General features: G+C 36.1%; 1 protein-coding gene across 1 annotated transcript; it reads right to left on the bottom strand.

Moving 5' to 3' along the window:
* Positions 1-12,528: 12,528 nt before the first annotated feature.
* Positions 12,529-16,596, bottom strand: LOC140920093 (uncharacterized). The gene is made up of 7 exons (XM_073367407.1): positions 16,519-16,596; positions 16,123-16,281; positions 15,286-15,497; positions 14,938-15,113; positions 13,453-13,624; positions 13,119-13,280; positions 12,529-12,985 (listed from the first exon to the last, which is right to left on the bottom strand). Exons 1-7 carry the CDS (start codon positions 16,594-16,596, stop codon positions 12,529-12,531), a joined length of 1,416 nt encoding a protein of 471 aa, XP_073223508.1.
* Positions 16,597-19,911: the final 3,315 nt, after the last annotated feature.

Raw genomic sequence — 19,911 nt, 5'->3', positions numbered from 1 at the left:
AGTTTCGTTAATTAACCACGACAAATTTTTCAATAAACTAATCCACTTGTTAAAGGTTAGCTACTCCCTCTTCAGATTCAAACACAACAATTAATTTTTATTTTATTTTTTATTAAACACAAGAATTAATTCATACAATATAAAGGAAACACAAATAAGAAATTAAAAGCGAAAATATAATTAAAGAGACGTAAGATCCACTATAACCATACATATGAATTTAATTACACATAGTCATGATCAACATTAGGGGTGGTCAAAAAAACTAAAAACGGAACCAAACTACTGAACTGAATTGAACCGAATTGGTTTTGAACTGAACTGGTTTATAAAAATTGAGAGCCGAACTGTTTTTGAATTGATTTTTTAAAACAAGAACTGAACCGAACCGGTTTTCAGTTTAAAAAACCGAACCGAACCGGTTTTCAGTTTAAATAACCGAACCGGTTTTTAATTTGAAAAAACTGAACCGAATTGGTTTTTATTTCAAAAAACTTGAACCGAATTTGTTTTTTTATAAGTAATTATGTAAAATTTGGCCTATATGAACAAAAAAACTAAGTTAAACTAGTTCGGTTCGGTTCAAAATAAAAAACCGATTCACCATTTTGTAAAACCGGTTCGGTTCAGTTTTTTGAACTGGAAACTGGTTCGGTTCATTTTTTCGAACTGAAAATCAGTTCGGTTCAATTTTTAAACGGTTCTAGTTCAGAACTGAACTTTGCCCACCCCTAATCAACATAGCATAATTGTAATTCATAACTAACTTCATCAACTAAAACTAGCAAAGAAAATAAACTTGGAAGAGGTTCAACAGTGCTACTATATATTCTATTGAACTTGTGCTACTTGTCGTAGTTACAGAATTCGCCACTACCCTCTACGAACTGCGAATCGATTCGCGATATTTTTGTGATTTTGGTTCGTGTGGGTTCTCAATTAATTCGCCCCCTTTAGGAATTTTTTTTTCAATTAGAAAAAATGGAGATATGTAAAAGGAAGATGAACATAACAAGTGAGAGACATAAAAAAAAAAAAAAAAAAAAAAAAAAAAAAAAAAAAAAAAAAAAAAAAAAAAAAAAAAAAAAAAAAAAAAAAAAAAAAAAAAAAAAAAAAAAAAAAAAAAAAAAAAAAAAAAAAAAAAAAAAAAAAAAAAAAAAAAAAAAAAAAAAAAAAAAAAAAAAAAAAAAAAAAAAAAAAAAAAAAAAAAAAAAAAAAAAAAAAAAAAAAAAAAAAAAAAAAAAACAATTAGGAAAAGAATAAATAACTAGTACTACACCTAGGGAATATAAATAGCTAGCTACTAGGAGTATATTACTATAATGCATGATTCAAGCTTCTAGGCTTAGTTACTTGGAAGGTTTTGGGTATCCAAAGGCCAAATATTAATTGATTTAACTACAAACTTCCTTATAAAAGAGAAAAAAATAATGCACACACTATATTCTGTTCACATTTTTTTTTTATATAAGTAATGAAAATTTGAGAGCTAAAATGATATACAAATATTTTCTTTTAAATTAATTATTTTATAGTATGTGACTTTTAGTCTTTGATTAAATTAAAAAACATTAGTAACATTAATATATTAACTATAACTATCACGAACCCAAGCGTACCGACTATGTATACCTTGAAGTAACAATATCGATTTACAAGAAAGGAGGGGTTTGAATTGTAAATGTACCTATTTAAAAATTCCTGAAAAAGTCTCAAGATTTTATTGAAGAATGATCTTGGTTAAGAAAACAGAAAATAGATAAAGTTCTTGGTTTTTACCAGAAAACGGAGAACGTTCTTGGTTAGCTTAAAAAATAGAAATTCAGTTTATGTTTTATCTCAGTTAATCAATTAAGCTTAATAAATAAAGAGATAAGAGAATGAATATCACACAAAGATATATCCTGGTTCACCCAACTCAGGCTACGTCCAGTCCTCACAACTGTGAGATTATCCACTAAGTGTTCAAAACAAAGAACCTTCTTGATTTTACAACACCTAGCTTAGATCAACCTTGATCTGTTACAAGTTATATTTCTTTCCACCCAGAAATTAAATTAATCACCTATCGATCTTGATAGGATTCGTTAGAATCTATTCAAACTATACTTAAACTCTTATAGTTTGAGTTTTACAATAATGATGAGATTGTTTTGATAGAATCTGAGATGTCTCAACTCTTGTTTAAGATTCGATTCTTTAGAAAGAATTCAATAAGAAATAACACAGTGTGATATAAAAGTTCATAACTGATTCTTCTTTTTGAAAATGAGAATTCCAAGTATGTGAATGTGAATGATTTATGGGACTTGATAGCACTTGAACTTCTGCATTTTTCCTGGACATTGACCTTTCTTTTATAGGCGCTTGGAGCATTTAATAATGGTCAAAAGAGCTGTTGGTAGTGCTCTGTCAGTTTTGACCAAAACTAATATATATGATTAAAAATATTACAACCTTTGAACATTTTGAATCTGTTTTGACTAATGTTGTTATAGACTTCTTTGATCAATTTGCCTTTGAGTTTAATGATTCTACAAGCTTCTCATTTAATCATTGATGTTACAGCTTCGATCTAGAGCCTTGATTCTGTCCAAAACAGTTTGGTGAATGATTATAAACTTTTGCAGAAGTAAGGAGATCAATGCTAAAATTCTGCAGAAACAAAGATTAATTATCAATCTGGTTTTGTCAGTTTGAACTCTCTGGAGATTAATGATCAATTTGGAGGATCAGTTTTGATCATTCTAGATATCTTCATGATGTCTTGTACAGATCAAGATTGATTAAACTTTCTTGACAGTTTGGCTGAAGAAGATTCAAATTGTTTCAACTAGCTTGATTTGAGACCTTTTATCTTAATGATTTGAAAAATCTTCTTTGACTAAAATGGATCTTACTTGTTCCTTGCCATGTACTGATGAACTTAGTATAAAATTCAGAGGTAAAAGCTTCGTTGAAATAGTGGAGATTGATTGGTTAAGAGGTTGCAATGATCAGTCTTGAACCTGGAGATCGTTCTCCGTTTTGTCCATAATATTCTTGTTTCTTTATTTGTTGAGTTTTTAACTGTTTTCTTTGTTTTGCTTGACTCCTATCTTTGAATTAATTCATTCAAAAGCACAAGTTAAATTAACATAACATTTTAAAATCATAATTAACATTTTTAATTAACCTTTGTTTATTTTCTTCAAAACTTTAATTTGAGAGTTTGTCTTAACAATCTCCCCCTTTTTGATGATGACAAACATGTTAATTTAGATTTTAATTCTGATTCTAATATCAATTTTGAAGAGCTTAATAGTGATAGTGTTTCAGCAAGTGTATTGAATCGTTGCAAGTAATAATAAAACTGTAGTACCGAGTGTCGAACTCAAGGATTGCATTTTACTATCGAATTATATTTAATTACTAAAATTGAACAAAAATTTCTCAAGTTGGTTGAAACAATATTTAGAATTAATAACAGAAATAAAATTGACCTTTTATAATAAGAAAAATGTCAGGGATGAGTTTCACTTCGAATCCAACCTTGGTGTCTAATTTGATCCTAGTTATTGAATTTCTTTATTGAATTATTACTGAATTCTCTTTATTATTCTTGCCCTAATATCTTAGTGATAGAACCTTTAATTCCAAAGTAACCCCTAATTCTTTAGTAGATTTAAGATTAGAATTAAGCATTACCGTACAGGAATTCTCTTTTTAAACTATTGCATGTGCAACTAATTTAATTAGTTTCATGACATGCATCTATATCTAGACTACAAATTTATGAATTTTTCATCTCAAGCATTCGTAAAGTCCACTTCCGTTTCAAAATACAAATCATAGAACATTTTAGTGTTGATCAAGCAATAAAAAAGCATTTAAGCACAGAGGTGAGAAAAATAATTCAATAAACTCATTCATATAACTAGAAATCAAATCATAAAAATAAGGGTTTCATCTTGTTACTCATCCCTAAAAAATAGGGTTTAGTTACTCATGACAGAGATATAAAAGATAGAGATTAGAGAAGAATTACAAGAAAGATTCATGAATGATTCTTGATAAAACTGCTCCAATGGCGTTAGAAACGGACGTCTTTTTTTTCTTTGATAGGGCACAAGTCTCTCAACTTCCCAATAGTCAAAAAGATCCCTAAGTAGTGAAGAATTGCATTTTTATGAATGCTGATACGCGTAGCGTGCCCCAGGCGCAGGATTTGCACCCCATGCGCGCCTAGAGAGTGCTGAAAGGCTGGAAATGCGCCTTAGGCGCAGCTGGCACGCTTCAGGCGCATAACATCTGATGTCTGATATATACTGCATTTTACTCCACTTTCGAGTCTGAATTTGGTTCCGGTGTCTTCACGAACGTTGTAGCTATGGATCATAGCTTTTCATTTTCACTTGGTTTGACTCCAATTGGACATCTGCAACTCCAGATATGGCTGCAATACTCTACATATGTCATGTTGATTTCTCACCAAAATTCAGCACTGCACTAAAACAAAATGTAATGTAAAATTATGATAAGATTCCTACTTAATCAATGAAATAAAAACACAAGACATTTTATTAACTCAAAGAACAAAAATCAAGAAAATATATCAAATAACTCCTTAATTTAACTAATGATTGAAGATAAATAAGCCTAAAACAGTGGGAAAATATGCATTTGATGAAGAGTTATCACAACCCCAAACTTAATCTATTTTTTGTCCCCAAGCAACAATTAATTTCATATTTGATACCGTTAAAAGCAAACTTAAATTCAATTTCTCAAATCAAATCAAATCAAACTCAATTCTCAAAGTTCCTACTACTGCAGAATATTCATCATGCTCTATGGTTGTTTACTAAAACAACAAGATTTGTACACCTTAGCATTCATTTATCAAATTCAACTCTCTTTTCACACAATCTCACCAAAATTTCTCTCAAGAGTTTAGAAAGGGTTATGAATTTATCACTCAAATCCTAGAACATGCATCACGCTATCATAGGCTTGAAAAAATTCTAGTTAGCAATCACAATGCAGTAAACACATACATTTTTGGAGGACTTTCGGGTTGTAATGGGGCTTAGGTAAGGGTAGAACATTTTGGGATAGTAGGCTTTACTACTTGGAGTTAGGCATACATTTCCAAATTATTCTACCATTTTTTTTTCCTCACCTTCTCATTCTGGAGATTCTCAAACATTGACAAAAGAACCAAGAAGATATTATTTTCCACAGTATACAAACTGATTTTTTTTTCTTCTTTTTTTTTTGTGAGAATCACCACCCCAAACTTAAAAGGTTGTTATCCCATGAGCAACCCCAAACTTAGAATTTTACCAACACAAGACAAAATTTTCCTACCTAACTCCAAGTAAGGTGATGTAATTAAAGTAGGGTCTTTGGTTTGTAATGTGGCTAGTTACCGAAAGAAAATGGCAAGGCTCAAAGAGGCTAGCAAAGGATAACATTTTCAAAGAGTAGTTAGAAAGGCTCAAACGACCAAATAATATTGCCTCAATGTATGCATAAATTACAAGTGATGCAAGTCAGAATTAGTGCAAGTTCTGAAGGGATAACACATGTCTAGATAATCACACAACAAAGAATTTAAGTGTTTAGGCTCAAAAACTCACAATTATGATATTAATAGAGAGTATGAACAATCAAAATAATGCCAAACATGCCTCTGAAAAGTTAAAATTGTATTTTTGAAAAATTGATGGCATATTAGCCTTCTACAACCATTCACTAATCAAGAATGTATGCATTAGGAAGGCTTGTCGACTTGAGCAATAACATAATCTAAGAAATGAAATTTAACTTTCGAAATCCCAAACATAAACTTTATGATCAAGTGCAAGATATTACAACTTTTTCATCATAGTACACATTTAGCGAAAGGAAAAAGAAGAAAAATATATGTAAGGAAAAGAAAATCAAATAGACTAAAATAAAACAAAGAAAACGAAAAAAAAAAAAAACAAAGGAAAGAAAACTTCTCTCGGTTTAGAAATTCAGGGGTTCTCGTTTAGATCATCTGCTCCTGTTTGGTCGCCAGTATATTGATGAGGTGCAAATAGATCAGCATAAAACATGCCTCCTGGTGTCTGTTTAGAAGAAGCAAAGGCTCGATATAGATTGGTCATCCCCAGTTCTATTATGGCTTGTCCATCTCGCTGTTCAATCATCAATTGTTCCATCATAGTTTACAGTCTGCCACATCTTTCCTCGGTAGAGAGTTGTGATGGATGTGGAGGGTGGTGATGTGGTTCAGGTGGTTCAGTGTTTTCCTCTGCTGTCATCGCTGCTGGTGGGGCACCAGGATCGTCTGTCGAAATCATAGAGTGTTTTTCTATCCACTTAGCAGTGATTGGTGTAGCAGGTTTCGCCATTTCTTCAACCTACTTAGGTGACACTCTCACCTGCTCACATAGTTTTCTTATCAGGGAAGCCTGATGGAAGTAGCGTGTCGGAGGATCAAGAGTTGTTGTCCCCCAAAGATTATCAGCTAGTAGCACGCCCACATTGATTCTGTCGCATTTTATGATGGCAAGTAGTAGGCATGCTCTGTGAAATGTTATATTTGACACATTGGAACATGGAAGTAGCGTGTGATGAACAAAGGTGCTCCATGCTTTTGCAATTGGGTTGATATCCAATGAGCGCAGTTTCCTAACTGAGTCATCCCTATTTCGAATCCAATTTGTGCCTGGTCTGCATAAAATGCGTAGGATCTCCTAAGTGTCTACTTTTATGATGTGGTCCACCATAGCTTGAAAACGGCAATCCTGATAGTTCGACAGACCAAAAATTTCATTGATGACTTGGGGCGTGAAGGGTACCATTTTTTCCCTCACAAATTGATCATGTGGAACTGGGTTGTCAAACTTCATATCAAAGGCATTGGAGAAGAATTCCACTACTAATGACTTGCTTGCTGTGGTGATGAATGTGGTTACCTTTTCCCATCCTCTGGCCGCAATCATTGCCTGGATGTCAACAAATTCATTGGCTTCCAACTTAAAGTTTTTCTCACTCACAAACTTCTTGATTGTAGGGAGTTTGACATGAAACTCTTGTGTTGCCATGGTCTTGAATAAGAATGTATTGTGCGGGTGGGAGGAGGACGTACTTGCGATCTTAGTTCGTTTTTCTTTTTGTTGGATTGCCATTAGGTCCTGCAAAACAATTATTCACACCCAGGGTTCAAAATATTCCAAGTTAGAGATAATTAGTTTAAGCATGGTTTCCCTTGGAAAAATAACAACATGAATGGCCTTGAGTTTGTCCAACCAAACTCTAAATGATAGCAGTGCATATACATTGGGTTTGTCATTTTAACAAACAGTTGGAGTGCAGTATGTATTTTGTAGTAACTGTAACACCCCGTTTTTCAAAGCGAGGGTATATTTTTTTTTTAAAAGTAATTAAACTAAAACAGAGGAATAAATAAAGAAATGCCTTTGGATAAATAATTGAGTCATTATAATTTACAGGCAGCGGAAAAGTTACTCCAATTATAAATCCAAACCATTTACCCAACAACAAATGGTACATGTAACCCATCGAAAATAACATGTCAAGTTGACAATATTAGTATAGGTACATTCTTCCATTTTAAAATAAATGCAATACAAAAGAAAGACATCTGTTCCCTCTGTGACAACCTAGTCTGATCATTTTACAAAACAATTAAACACCCTGACTAATCTCCACGCGCCCCGTGAGATCCCCCTATCGTAGCTGCAGTCAAGCGTTCCCATCTCCATTTCCGTCCGTAGGGTACGAACCGGTAAGATCGTCCTGACTCTCATCTGAGGGCAAAGCCCAGATTTCCACAATAATTGTAAAGGTCACCAACCGAAAATAACAGTTAACACATAACATTTAAGTTTTAAATGCTAAAATAACTTTTCAACTAAGCATGCACCTTAGCAGGATTTTCAATATGCGAAAAGTTCATACAATACTTTGCCAGTTAAAATGAAAGTAAAATGAGGTTCTCAATCCCCTAATTATAACATAACAAATCAAGACATGGATAGTTTCATGAGCAAACAGTCATACAACTAAAACTGAGGATTTTCACTGAGCCAATCGATTAGGCAATCGATTGGGGTGAAGGATTTTGATGAAACAGAATCCTGGGCTGAAATCAATCGATTGGGAAATCGATTGAGTGAGTACTGAGCCCCTGACTTAATACCAATCGATTTCCAAATCGATTTCCTGAAGGTTTTTAGTGAAATTTTGAACTCTGGCTTGATTCAATCGATTGGGAAATCGATTGACAGGGTAGCTGAGCCCCTGACTTAATGGCCAATCGATTTCCAAATCGATTTGGTCGAATATGGATGAGTCCCTGACTTAGGCCCAATCGATTGGGCAATCGATTTCGTAAATGATTTTCGAAAAACTGATTACAAAATCGATTGGCTAATCGATTTTGTCCATTTGGCCAAGTCCCTGTTTACTATCCAATCGATTGGGAAATCGATTTACCTGTGTATTCTTTCAAAAATTCATAAACTAACTCAATCACATTCATGCATAATCCCAATTCTTAACACTTAACACTGATAACACAATTACTACGACATCATGGATTTCGAAATGGTATTGCAATCAAACATGTTATCACCAAATTCCAAAACATAACACTTAGCATTTATAACACATTACTACACAAACAAAATGAACCAACAGTTCACAAATCAACAGGGTGTAGTCTCTCGCGGACAAACACAATTCCCTCAGGAACGTAAGTCGTAAACGTACTACCTATCACGGGTCCGTACCGTTTACCGAGGTGCCACCTATCCCGGGTCAGCACAACTTACCAAAACATACACGAGTAAACGAGACATTAAGAGATTCCCCATTCTTAATTCTCATCTAACTTAAACCAGGGCGTAGTCTCTCACGGACAAACCCCTGCGCAGTCTCTCACGGACAAACGCAATTCCCGCAGGAACGTAAGTCGTAAACGTACTACCTATCACGGGTCCGTACTGTTTACCGAGGTGCCACCTATCCCGGGTCAGCACAACTTACCAAACACAATTCCCTCAGGAACGTAAGTCGTAAACGTACTACCTATCACGGGTCCGTACTGTTTACCGAGGTGCCACCCATCCCGGGTCAGCACGACTTACCAAACGTAAATCGTAAACGTACTGCCTATCACGGGCCCGTACTGTTTACCAAGGTGCCACCTATCCCGGGTCAGCACGATTTACCGAAACACACATAAAAAAGCGAGACATTAAGAGATTCCCCATTCTTAATTCTCATTTAACTTAACGATTTTCAAGACAAAACATTCAGTAAATAAGTCATTAAGAGATTCCCCATTCTTAATACTCATTTACTGAAACGATTTTCAAAAACGAACATTAAGTAACCGAGACATTAAGAGATTCCCCATTCTCAACGCCCAGTTAACTTAAACAATTTTCCAAACAAAATAATAAGTAACCGAGACATTAAGAGATTCCCCATTCTTAACGCCCAGTTAACTTAAACAATTTTCCAAACAAAATAATAAGTAACCGAGACATTAAGAGATTCCCCATTCTTAACGCCCAGTTAACTTAAACGGTTTTCAAAACAAAATGTTAAGTAACCGAGACATTAAGAGATTCCCCCTCCTTAACGTCCAGTTAACTTAAACGGTTTTCAAAACAAAATATTAAGTAACCGAGACATTAAGAGATTCCCCATTCTTAACGCCCAGTTAACTTAAACGATTTTTCTTTAAAACAAAATATTAAGTAACCGAGACATTAAGAGATTCCCCCTCCTTAACGTCCAGTTAACTTAAACGGTTTTCAAAACAAAATATTAAGTAACCGAGACATTAAGAGATTCCCCATTCTTAACGCCCAGTTAACTTAAACGATTTTTCTTTAAAACAAAATATTAAGTAACCGAGACATTAAGAGATTCCCCATTCTTAACGCCCAGTTAACTTAAACGATTTTTCTTTAAAACAAAATATTAAGTAACCGAGACATTAAGAGATTCCCCATTCTTAACGCCCAGTTAACTTAAACGATTTTTCACAAACAAACGCACATTAAGTAAACGAGACATTAAGAGATTCCCCATTCTTAACGCCCAGTTAACTTAAACGATTTTTCACAAACAAACGCACATTAAGTAAACGAGACATTAAGAGATTCCCCATTCTTAACGCCCAGTTAACTTAAACGATTTTTCACAAACAAACGCACATTAAGTAAACGAGACATTAAGAGATTCCCCATTCTTAATACTCATTTAACTTAATGGTTTTCAAATTTCACACAACACAAACTCAACAAATTCTCACATCAAAACATATCAATTCATTTATTCACAAATCCAACCATACACATATCAAATTTCATCAATATCAATTAAGAGCATGTCAAAAACAACGAACACAAATCAAAGCAACATAACACACAGATACATCAAATTTCATTTACTCATAATCACACACAATGACATTCAAATTCATTTACCACGAAACATTCATCAATATAAACAAAACCTAACTCTAAGGTTGTTACCCATAACGCACTAGTTTGGTTTTTCCCCAAATCGATACATTTAACCCTAACAAATTCCTTCCCACACAACCACAGATAAGTCCCTAAATGCAAACTAGAAGTTTGGAAGGAGCCCTTACCTCAACGTTAGCTTTAACGTGCGTTTCCGGTACCGCGAGCAAATCCGGTAAAAATCTCCGCTCGCAACGTCGCCTCCAAATTGGTCCCCTAGCACCGTAGCGTGGTAGTGAGCAACTTTCCCTTCTAACTCTTCGCGGAATGAAGCTTGGATCTAGAAGAAACGGAGGGGTTTGTGTTTGGATCTCAAAACCGTTTTTCTTCGTTTTCGAATCAAAGAGGAATAGTGGAGTTGCGAAAACCTTGATCTAACTCTCACCCAACCTTGGGTCACTAGCTTTGAAGAAAAGGAAGCAACGAAAACGAAAAATGGAGAAGGATGGATTTTGGTTTCACGGTGGTCTGACGAAGGAGATGGAAAATTGGAAATTTCCTTCCTTTCTTTTTCTTTCCTTTGTTTTTCCTTTCTTCCTTTTTCCTTCCTTCCTTTATATACTATTTTCTTTTCCTTTTCCTTCCTTCTAGTTTTCCTTTCTTTTTCCCTCCAAACAAACATATATAAATATAATAAATATAACTTAACAAATATCTCAAAATCTAGATATTTATTAAATTACCGTTTCACCCGAAACGCCTCAAATTCTCCGTAAAGGATTTTCCGCAGTTAAATTCAATTTATTTATCGACGAGAAATTCTAATTGGCATCGAAATATCTTTTTGATTATAAAACTCCAAAATATTATTAACTTTGGCTTAAAAAGCCTCCGAGCCAAAATCCAAAATACACCAAAAATACATTAAAGGGTACTTTAAAATTATGGGTCTTACAGTAACTAAGGTGCAAAAGTGGTTGTGTCATTTTGACAAACAGGTGGAATACAAGCATGAAATATATCAACAATCCACAAACATGCAACATTAACACACATTCAACCTCAGAAAGCAACATGCATGTATGAACAAGTTTTAATACTAGCACGAATTTGAATTTAAAGAACCCACATGCATCAATGAACAAGGAGGAGTTGATATTAGCAATTGGGGAAAACTTACTTGAGGATGGAAGAATGTTGGATATGAGAGGGAAACTTACTTGAGATTGTGTGAAGAGAGGGAAACTGACCTTTGATGATAATGGAGGAAGGTTTGGAGAGGTAATAATGGGGGAGGGGAGCTTTATGTGAAGATACATGGGTTTTAAACCCAACAATGCGCTTCAAGCGCTTCAGACGCGCTTCAATCACTTCAGACGCGCTTCAGGCGCGTGATTACAGTGAGAAATTACGCGAAATGCGCTTCAAGCGCACGGGACGCGCTTCAGGCGCGCGATTACATTGAGAAATCACGCGAAATGCGCTTCAAGCGCACGGGACGCGCTTCAGGCGCGCAATTACAATGAGAAATCACGCGAAATTCGCTTCAAGCGCACAGGACGCGCTTCAAGTGCGAATGTTGCCGCTCTGAATAGTAAAATCACTTCATACCAAACATCAAGAACTAATATAACTAGCGATTAGAAATTAAAATTGGAACTAAATGGAGTAAAATGAATCTGAAATGCAATAAATAAATAAATAAATAAATAAGGTGCAAAGGATACGAATTTGGGTTGCCTCCCAATAAGCGCTCGTTTAGTGTCTTGAGCTTGACATTCCACTCTTCAAGTGGTGATCAGATGGATGGACTTCATCGAAAGTTTTGACTCTACCCCTAAATAAGATTTGAGCCTTCGTCCATTTTCTGATTTGAGTGTGTATCTTTCAACTCCACAGCACCGTATGGAAATACCTTGATTATCTTGAAGGGGTCCGACCATATTGACTTTAGTTTTCTTGGAAACAGCTTCAATCTTGAGTTGAATAGAAGGACTAGTTCTCCTTCTTTGAATTCCTTGAATTTAATTTTTTTGTCATGTCATTTCTTGGTTTATTCTTTATATATCTTGGTGTTCTCATATGCAAAATTCTGGAACTCCTCTAACTCGTGAAGCTGAAGAATTCTTGATTCGCATGCCTGAACCAAGTCAAAATTCAAGTATTTTGTCGCCCAAAATGCTCGATTCTCCAGTTCAAGCGGCAAATGACAGGCTTTACCATACACGATTTGATATGGCGACATACCAAGGGAGGTTTTAAAAGTTGTTCGGTTGGCCCAAAGTGCATCATCAAGTTTCGTTAAACAATCTTTTCGTGAGGCATTCACTGTCTTTTCAAGGATTTGCTTAAGCTGCTCGTTGGATACTTCAACTTGCCCACTAGTTTGTGGGTGATATGGGGTTGCCACCCTATGACGCACATTATATTTTCTTAGAAGGTATTCCATTTTTTGGTTTAGAAAGTGAGGTCCCACGGGTGAATATGTTCTTCTTGAGAAATGTGATGACCTGTTTCGAATCATTAGTTTGAGTAGAAACTGCTTCAACCCATTTTGAGACATAATCTACCGCCACCAAAATATAAACTTTTTTATATGAGAATGGAAATGGACCCATGAAGTCAATACCCCACACATCTAACACTTCTACTTCTAATATAGGATTTTGCGACATCTCATCCCGTTTTGAAATATTACCAGTGCGCTGGCATCGATCCCACTTCTTCACGTAGTTGAATGCATCTTTGAACAATGAAGGCCAAAATAATCCCGATTGGAGAACTCTTGCTGCAGTTCGATCACCACTGAAATGACCCCCATAATCAGAGTTGTGGCAGTGCCACAATACCTTTTCTTGCTCCTCCTCGGGCACACACCTTCGCAACAACCCATCAATGGATGAACTTCTTTTGTTGTTGGTAAGTGAAATCAGATGGAATTCCCTCACCTACCTTAAAATTAGCAAAGTCGACGAACTAAGGTGCCATGACAATACCGAAGATGTGCTCATCGACAAATTGGTCTCGAATCGGTTTAATGTCCCCATCCTCCTTAACTTTCTCCAATCGAGATAGATGGTCAGCTACGGTGTTCTCTGATCCCTTCTTATCTGGGATCTCAATGTCGAATTCTTGTAGTAATAGAATACCTGAAGGCAACATGATCAGTGTAAACAATAACTTTTGATCCTAATAAATATGATTGAAACTTATCAAAAGCATAAACTACAGCTAATAATTCTTTTTCAGTTGTGGCATAATTGTGTTGTGCCTGATTTAAAACGTGGCTAGCATAGTAGATTATATGCAACATCTTGTCTTTTCTTTGTCCCAGGACTGCCCCAATAGCACTGTCACTTGCAACACACATGATTTCAAAAGGTAGTGACCAGTCAGGTGCAGTGATAATGGGAGCAGTTATCAACTTATTTTTCAAATTGTTAAAAGCATGCAAACAATCCTCATTGAATTTGAAAGGTGTGTCTTTCACAAGTAGGTTTGTGAGTGGTTTTGCAATTTTAGAAAAATATTTTATAAATCTCCTATAAAATCCAGCGTGGCCTAAAAAGCTTCTAATGCCTTTTCTGTTGGTAGGAGGGGGAAGTTTTTCAATAACTTCAACTTTGGCCTTGTCTACCTCGATCCCCTTGTGGGAAATTCGGTGGCCTAATACAATTCCCTCTCGTACCATAAAATGACATTTTTCCCAATTTAGGATCAAGTTGGATTTTTCACACCTTTCTAATATAAGAGACAAATTAATCAAACAATTATCAAAAGATGAACCAAAGACAGAAAAGTCGTCCATAAATACTTCGATATGTTTTTCAATCATATCAGAGAATATGGACATCATGCACCTTTGAAATGTGGCAGGTGCATTACACAGCCCAAACGAAATTCGTCGATAAGCAAACACCCCATACGGACATGTGAATGCAGTTTTCTCTTGATCCTCGGGTGCCACAGCTATCTAATTGTATCCCGAATAGCCATCTAGGAAGCAGTAACACTCATGTCCGGCTAGCTGCTCAAGCATCTGATCAATGAAATGGAGCGGGAAATGATCCTTTCTCGTAGCACTGTTCAACCTTCTATAGTCAATACACACTCTCCAGCCTGTAACTGTTCATGTAGGAATTAGCTCGTTCTTTTCATTCACTGTCTTTTCAAGGATTTGCTTAAGCTGCTCGTTGGATACTTCAACTTGCCCACTAGTTTGTGGGTGATATGGGGTTGCCACCCTATGACGCACATTATATTTTCTTAGAAGGTAATCCATTTTTTGGTTTAGAAAGTGAGGTCCCACGGGTGAATATGTTCTTCTTGAGAAATGTGATGACCTGTTTCGAATCATTAGTTTGAGTAGAAACTGCTTCAACCCATTTTGAGACATAATCTACCGCCACCAAAATATAAACTTTTTTATATGAGAATGGAAATGGACCCATGAAGTCAATACCCCACACATCTAACACTTCTACTTCTAATATAGGATTTTGCGACATCTCATCCCGTTTTGAAATATTACCAGTGCGCTGGCATCGATCCCACTTCTTCACGTAGTTGAATGCATCTTTGAACAATGAAGGCCAAAATAATCCCGATTGGAGAACTCTTGCTGCAGTTCGATCACCACTGAAATGACCCCCATAATCAGAGTTGTGGCAGTGCCACAATACCTTTTCTTGCTCCTCCTCGGGCACACACCTTCGCAACAACCCATCAATGGATGAACTTCTTTTGTTGTTGGTAAGTGAAATCAGATGGAATTCCCTCACCTACCTTAAAATTAGCAAAGTCGACGAACTAAGGTGCCATGACAATACCGAAGATGTGCTCATCGACAAATTGGTCTCGAATCGGTTTAATGTCCCCATCCTCCTTAACTTTCTCCAATCGAGATAGATGGTCAGCTACGGTGTTCTCTGATCCCTTCTTATCTGGGATCTCAATGTCGAATTCTTGTAGTAATAGAATACCTGAAGGCAACATGATCAGTGTAAACAATAACTTTTGATCCTAATAAATATGATTGAAACTTATCAAAAGCATAAACTACAGCTAATAATTCTTTTTCAGTTGTGGCATAATTGTGTTGTGCCTGATTTAAAACGTGGCTAGCATAGTAGATTATATGCAACATCTTGTCTTTTCTTTGTCCCAGGACTGCCCCAATAGCACTGTCACTTGCAACACACATGATTTCAAAAGGTAGTGACCAGTCAGGTGCAGTGATAATGGGAGCAGTTATCAACTTATTTTTCAAATTGTTAAAAGCATGCAAACAATCCTCATTGAATTTGAAAGGTGTGTCTTTCACAAGTAGGTTTGTGAGTGGTTTTGCAATTTTAGAAAAATATTTTATAAATCTCCTATAAAATCCAGCGTGGCCTAAAAAGCTTCTAATGCCTTTTCTGTTGGTAGGAGGGGGAAGTTTTTCAATAACTTCAACTTTGGCCTTGTCTACCTCGATCCCCTTGTAGGAAATTCGGTGGCCTAATACAATTCCCTCTCGTACCATAAAATGACATTTTTCCCAATTTAGGATCAAGTTGGATTTTTCACACCTTTCTAATATAAGAGACAAATTAATCAAACAATTATCAAAAGATGAACCAAAGACAGAAAAGTCGTCCATAAATACTTCGATATGTTTTTCAATCATATCAGAGAATATGGACATCATGCACCTTTGAAATGTGGCAGGTGCATTACACAGCCCAAACGAAATTCGTCGATAAGCAAACACCCCATACGGACATGTGAATGCAGTTTTCTCTTGATCCTCGGGTGCCACAGCTATCTAATTGTATCCCGAATAGCCATCTAGGAAGCAGTAACACTCATGTCCGGCTAGCTGCTCAAGCATCTGATCAATGAAATGGAGCGGGAAATGATCCTTTCTCGTAGCACTGTTCAACCTTCTATAGTCAATACACACTCTCCAGCCTGTAACTGTTCATGTAGGAATTAGCTCGTTCTTTTCATTTGTGATGACGGTCGATCCACCCTTTTTTGGTACAACTTGGACGAAACTCACACAAGGGCTGTCTGAAATGGCGTAAACGGGATCGACTTCTAGGAGCTTTACCACTTCTTTCCTAATCACTTCTTTCATTGACGGATTCAATCTTCTTTGGGTTGTACTACCAGTTTGTGATTGTCCTCCATTAGGATTTTGTGCATACAAAAGTTCGGACTTATTCCCTTCAAGTCCTCAATGGACCAACCGATGGCACCCTTATGCTTCCTCAGAATTCTCAACAACTTTTCTTCTTGTAACTCACTCAAGCTTGCACTAATTATGGCAGGATTCTTATCTTCTTCACCCAGGAATACATATTTCAAATGAAGATGCAACTACTTGATTTCAATCAGTGGTGTCTTTTTCTCCGAGGGCTTATCTTCATTCCCTTTCAACTCCTCCCATCTAGTAGGAAAACGGGGGGAGTAGGATGGTGATGCTTCTAACATGGCTAAACCTCTTTCATCTTTGGATCTTCACTTTCTTTAACAGCATCTTGGTGTAGGCATAACACTCTTCCTAATGGCAAACTAGGTTTTTGATGCTCTATTTCTTCGTTGATTATCTCATCTAAGATCTCAATTCGATTGCACCCTTCTCTTTCTTTTGAGTGTTCCATGGCTTTTAGAATATTAAAAGTGACGGTTTCCTCATTTACTTTTAAGGTCAATGTGCCATCTGCTACATCAATCATAGCTCGCCATGTTGCTAAGAACGGTCTCCCCAAAATCAAAGGAATGTCATTGTCTTCCTCCATGTCTAGTACCACGAAATCCACTGAAAAAAGGAACTTATCCACTTTAACCAACACATCTTCCACCACTCCATAGGGGTGTTTCATTGAGCGATCCGCAAATTGTAGCATCATTTGTGTGTCTTTGACTTTTCCAATGCCCAATTTTTTGTATATGGAAAGGGGCATAAGACTTACACTAGCCCCAAGATCACACAGCGCCTTCCCAAAAGTTCTATTTCCAATGGCGCACGGAATGAGAAGCTTCCAGGATCCTTGAGCTTCGATGGCAGATTTCTCTGTAGTATAGCACTACATTCTTCGGTAAGCATCACTATTTCACCACCGATTTTTCTTTTCTTCAACAGAATCTCCTTCATGAACTTAGCGTATGTTGGCATCTTCTCTAGTGCTTTTGCAAAAGGAATGTTAATCTGTAATTTTTTAAAAACATCAAGAAACTTACCGAATTGTTTTTCTGTTTCTTCCTTTTTTAATCTTTGAGGAAACGGAAGTCGAATTTCTGGTTTTGGCAGTGATTCCCTTTTTTGTACCACAGATTCTTCCTTATTTTCAAGAGCGATGTGATCCTCAACTGATGTGGGTGTGCCATTTCCTCCGAGTGGTTCGAATTTGAAGTACTTCCACTTTGTTTGGCTTTAAGTGGTACTTGTCCATTTACCTTGCCACTCCTTGTTGTCACGGCATTGACATTATTTCGTGGATTTGGAACTGTGTCACTAGGCAAATTTCCATGCGTTCTTTGTGCCATTTGTTGAGCAAGTTGACCCATTTGAGTCTCCATATTCTTTATGGATGCAGAGTGATTTTTCTAGATGGCTCTTGACTCTTCAATGAAAGAACTTGTGTTTGTCACTATTTCTCTATAGCACTCTCCCAAGCAGCCTTTCTAGGTGGGAATTAGTTTGTTTGAGCTCCTTGTTAACCCTGAGATCCACCTTGCTGATCTCTCCAAGAAAAATTTGGATGATTTCTCCAACCAGGATTGTACGTACTAGGGTAGGGATTATTCTGCTTCCCGTTATTACTTACAAAATTCACATGTTCTAGTTCTTCTATCTCATTGTCATCCAGTGCTTCATAAGCTCCAGTTTTATGTGCTCCTCCACAAAGGTTACAGCTACTATGCTTTATTAATTTGACAAGGGCCACTTGGGGTTGTATATTTAGAGCTGTCATCTCATTCTTTATCTCAGTGGCGATAACCTCTTCTATTTGTTTTGGGAGTAACCTGCATGGAGCCAACCCATCCATAACATTCAACTCCAATACACCACTTGGTGACCCACCACCTCTGTCATACAACATCATTTGTTTATTTGATGTCATGATCTCAATAATCTTTCGTGCTTTTGTTGCGGTCTTGTAATTCAAAGAACCACTTGTTGTGGCATCCCACATAATTCTAGTGCTCGGCCTCAAACCATTACAAAATATTCGCATTTGGGCAGTGTCATCATAAGCATGATTAGGACATCCTGCTAGTAAGTTTCTGAATCTCCTATAAGTGTCACGAAATGATTCTCCCTATTTTTGTTTGTAACTGGAAATCTCTTGCCTTTTTCTAAGGAACATAGCTGGGGGAAATACTGCTCCAAGAACTTATCTTCAAGGTCATCCCATATGGTGATGCTATTGCCAGGAAATGAATTAAGCCACTCCTTAGCATCATCTATCAATGAAAATGGAAATAGTTTCATTTTCTTGCCTTCCTTAGACAAACCATCCACCTTCACTATTTCACATAATTCAAAGAAATTTGTGTCATGTCTATTGGCGTCTTCGTTATGTCTACCGGAAAAATGAATTTCCTTCAACTCTCGGTATAGAGCGGGACTTATTTCAAACTTGTTGACTGTAATCGGTTGATTATGGATGGGCAATCGAACATGATTTCTATTCCGATTCCCATACTCGTTAAGAATACGTTCAGCTCGGGGTGGATCAGCCATTTCTGTAAATATGGAGAAAACCCCCAAATCCTCTTCTTCCATTACTAACTGTCTTTTCCTTTGTCTCATTTCTCGAACCTCTTTACGATTTGCTTTCGCAGTTTTTTCGATTTCTGGATCAAAGAAAACTTCAGTTGAGGACTGACCTCGCATACAAGGTTAGACAAATTGTGAGTAATGAACAATTTTAAAATAGAGAAAAATAGATAATAAAGTAAAAACAAAACAGTTTTAAAACAGTTTTTTTTTTTAAATTAGAAATAAAATAAAAGCAGAAATTTTATTGCGAAGCAAAAAAATTCAATTAAGTAAATAAATTAAATTCAATAGTGATATGGCAATTCCTCGGCAACGGCGCCAAAAACTTGATATCGTTTCAGCAAGTGTACTGAATCGTTGCAAGTAATAATAAAATGGTAGTACCGAGTGTCAAACTCAAGGATTGCATTTTACTATCAAATTATATTTAATTACTAAAATTGAACAAAAGTTCCCAAGTTGGTTGAAACAATATTTAGAATTAATAACAGAAATAAAATTGACCTTTTATAATAAGAAAAATGTCAGGGATGAGTTTCACTTCGAATCCAACCTTGGTGTCTAATTTGACCCTAGTTATTGAATTCCTTTATTGAATTATTGTCGAATTCTCTTTATTATTCTTGCCCTAATGTCTTAGTGATAGAACCTTTAATTCCAAAG

The sequence above is a fragment of the Cicer arietinum genome, chromosome 4 (genome assembly GCF_000331145.2).
Source record: "Cicer arietinum cultivar CDC Frontier isolate Library 1 chromosome 4, Cicar.CDCFrontier_v2.0, whole genome shotgun sequence".
Classification (NCBI taxonomy): domain Eukaryota; kingdom Viridiplantae; phylum Streptophyta; class Magnoliopsida; order Fabales; family Fabaceae; genus Cicer; species Cicer arietinum.
The sequence above is the reverse complement of the archived record's forward strand: the minus strand, read 5'-3'. Positions and strand labels throughout refer to the sequence as shown.